Consider the following 3,907-nt stretch of genomic DNA (forward strand, 5'->3'; position numbering starts at 1 on the left):
TAGTGTTGCCTATTCTCAAAGGCTACGCTTTTCTGTAGCAAAGGCTACGCTTCTCGCCTTTGAGAATAGGGTACGCTTTTTAAGTGATGCTGTTCAGAACCTAAGGCTACGCTTTTCAGCACTAATAGTTACCATAATTCTAAGGAATAGGCTACACTTTTCAGAGCTACTGCATCACTTGTAAAACGTAGCCACATTGTATACCATGGCTACTTTTTATAAGTGTAGCCTTAGGTCCCTCATTATTTTTTTTTAAATTTCTGTATATATATATATATAATATTCTAATAATTTTGTGTACAATATAATATTTAATAATTTGATTACATATATAATTCTGTATTTTTAATTAAATGAGTTAAATATTATAAAATAAAAATAAATACACAATTATGCTAAATTAAAAAATATTCTAGCAAAGCACAGTAAATACATTCTAAAGATTCACAAGCATTATAATGCTATAGTATATTAGTACATAAAACAATAGATCCAACTATCCAATTGAACAATCATTCAACAATAGAGAAAAAAATAAAACATGTCTAAAGTCTAAACTACTAATTTCCATGTATCAATGAATATAAAGAGGATTACAAATTAAGTCTAAAATTAAAAATAAATAAGAAAAGAGAATAAACAAAGACCTTAGTACCCTGAGTACTAAGTTTCTATCAGTTGTGTGCCTGAAAATCATTTGAACATACCCCACAAAGAAAGAGGATTTTTTTTGTTGGAAGCACTTATGTTGCCTGCTAGTGTCTTTACAAGTGCTGAATAAATTCAGAGTGCCCTTCATAAGTGCGCAGTAATGAGATTACCATTTACCACTGTTGTTGCCATGGTGTCTGGTTCAACCCAATGAGCACCAGAGACAACCGGTGCTGGTTTAGCAGGAGAAAAAGCGGTAAACTTGTGATCTTTAACTACACCTGCAACCGCCAGAATCAACTGTCCGAGGCAAATGGAAGCAAGTGTTTTTCCAGAACTGAAAAACTTGATCACCAGTGCCACAAGAGGATCATGAGCAAGATACTCTGGCGCTCTTCCACCCAGTAACATCACCCTGTCATAGTTTGCAGCATCAATTGAAGTCTGGTGGGAAGAAATGCTTTTATTAGCAAACATAAGGACACACACACGTTCCACCCAATAACATCACATTGTCATAGTTTGCAGCATCAATTGAAGTCTGGTGGAAGAAATGATTTTATTAGCAAACATAAGGACACTAACACGTGAAAGGAAAGGAGTTATGGGAGAAAAGATAAAGAACACTAGCTATTCTATTTAGGTGCAAAATCCTAGCTATCATTAGATAATGGTTCTATGTCTGCATAACTTGATATGCTTAACCAATAATTTGGAATTAAGAAAACAATCATTTGAAAAGAGAATGTTAAGACCATACTCACTCACTTTTGCAGTTCATTCAGTATTGGAGAAAGGAAAGTAATCTGGATCTCAAATATATATGCCTTTGCCTCAGCCTCTTTCACGTTAAAAGCCTTAGTCAATTCTAAAATATCTCTAAATCACACAGATTAAGCATGAAAAAGGCAAGTATCAATAGATTATAAACCATGGCAATGTGTCAAAATATTGAATATCAAAAAGAAAATGAAATTCACAAGTTATAATGCAGTAAGGGCATAAAAAACAGCATTTGAGTTGCATAGGTATTCTTTCAGTTTGCGTTACTCCCTCTATATATGTGTACCGCAAATTCCACTACATGCATATGAGAAATATATAATCCAAGTATGAAATGTCTCAAAAAGTTATTTATATTGAAAATTTGTCCAACATTGTTATTTATAATAATATTTATAACCATAATCATGTTAAATCGTCCAATGAACTCCCAGGACCACCCATAGAAAGAATTAGGACAACAGCAATAAAAGAAAATCCAATTTCCCTGACCAATTATACAACTAGGATATCTTTAGCAATAATCATATTGCACATCACTTGTAAATATCTAATAATATATTAACTGACTGAATGTTTTTTAAGTTGAATATGTAATTAACTATACCAAATTAATTGAACACAAGAACTCACCTCAGCATAATCAATCTGTCCAGGAGAAACTGTTTGGTTACTTACTTCAATTGAGATCAAGTCCAGCATTGTTAAACTTAGTTTGCAGGGTGGTGAAGTTATCAAATGGAGCAGGAATATTTCTTGTGGCTTCTGACAAATTAGAAACTAAGCCATCCCTTTCTATTACAAGTTTCAATGAATATATCACAAGAACAAAAAAATTAATTAAATTAGAATATACCTAAGTATCAATGGCAGAGTACCCTGGCTTTATCATCTTGGGTGCTAAAGAAATGCAAAAATTGCAAGCAGCCTAAGGACCCATGCCTTTTGTTTCTGTTAGATCTTAAGGAATTAGAATCTATCTTATTCTTCTATATTCAAAAATAAAATATGAAAACATAAGATCATAGGATCATCCAAATAATAAGAAATTTGGTTCCTTACCAGTATCCCATGGTTGGACAAGAACCGGTCTAGATAGTTGATAGAAAGGTAAGAAACAAGTGGATCCAAGCTGCAAGAAACTGAAAAAGAAAAATAAAATAATTAAAAGGGAAGCAACCCAATATTTGATGAGTTTAAAAATGTGATCTTTTCACAAAAGGGACCTTGGAGATTAGAGAAATGAGTTCCCTTCTAATAGAGATGTTAAAGTTTTGAAGCTTTGAGAGAGTGAAAGTAGTGTGAGATGGAGTGTGTTAAGATTCAATGTGGAATAGTATCATCTATTACACAATTTCCTCTTAAGCAACCCACATTGCTTCCAAATCATCAGCATTCAGTGTTCAGTAAACAAGGAGAATGTCACCAACTGAGAAAAGTATCACAAGTTTAAGCAAATATAACCAATGAATAGGTTATCCAGAAAATGATACCTTCAGAAACCTGTACTTTGCCAATTACTGTACTCTATGACTGACTGATCCTTCTTCAGGTTTCTGCATGAAGGCACATAAATTTTCAAGAACATAGTTAATCATAGTTACCATATACAAAGATACATAAAAAAGAATAGTTACCATAGAATTAACATAATAAATTTATACACAAGAAAGTAGTTAATCAAACAGTGTATCCACTTCAATCTCGTTAATTAAAATAAATAGTAATAAAACAACCTGTGGAGACGGAATCTCTGGACCAAGACAGAGGGAGCAAAGGCAACCGGGAGTTTGGAGAAGAACTGAAACCCCAGGAACAAAATTAAAACCAGTTACTAACATAATATAGGATGAAAAAATCACAAACAGCACAATCTAATCACAATTAAGTCACAAAAGCACAAAGAACAACAGGACAGCAGCATATTTACAATGAATAATCATAAACAGTAGTAAGAGCTAATCAACAATCAATTAATCAATGAATGAAAAATTAAAAACATAAATCATTCAACAATAATTCAAAGATCAATAACCCTTAGGAACAGAGCAAAAACCAAACAAATGTCATTACACTATTACAGTGAGCCACGAACAGAGCATGGACCTTCGAAGACGGTGAGCTGGCGACAAACACGACAACGGACGACGGCGAAGAACTGCGAAACAGGACTGGAAAGCAAACATTGACGAACGAGGGATCGAGGGACCTCGAGAATGACGAACCTAGTGACGATCTTGAGCGCGACGGGCGGTGGCGGTGAAATTGATCGCGGCGCGGTGGAGGCTAGGGTTTTCACAACCTTACAAGGAAGAGCTGCGAGATGGATGAACGGCGGCAGAGCACGACTAAGAACGATGAGCAGACGAGTGAGACGATGACAGTGGCGCACGACAAAGGAAGGCACAATGATGGGGAGATTGAAGAAGCGGCTAGGGTTTTGTTATTTGGTGCTCTGGTAGGAAAGAAGGAA

The 3,907-nt window shown here is 34.8% G+C and overlaps 1 protein-coding gene across 1 annotated transcript; it reads right to left on the bottom strand.

The window, feature by feature from the left end:
• Positions 1-795: 795 nt before the first annotated feature.
• LOC140176990 (protein DJ-1 homolog D-like) lies at positions 796-2,136 on the bottom strand. The gene is made up of 2 exons (XM_072208899.1): positions 2,068-2,136; positions 796-1,095 (listed from the first exon to the last, which is right to left on the bottom strand). Exons 1-2 carry the CDS (start codon positions 2,134-2,136, stop codon positions 796-798), a joined length of 369 nt encoding a protein of 122 aa, XP_072065000.1.
• Between the last annotated feature and the right edge of the window lie 1,771 nt (positions 2,137-3,907).

The sequence above is a fragment of the Arachis hypogaea genome, chromosome 2 (assembly GCF_003086295.3).
Source record: "Arachis hypogaea cultivar Tifrunner chromosome 2, arahy.Tifrunner.gnm2.J5K5, whole genome shotgun sequence".
Taxonomy (NCBI): Eukaryota; Viridiplantae; Streptophyta; class Magnoliopsida; order Fabales; family Fabaceae; genus Arachis; species Arachis hypogaea.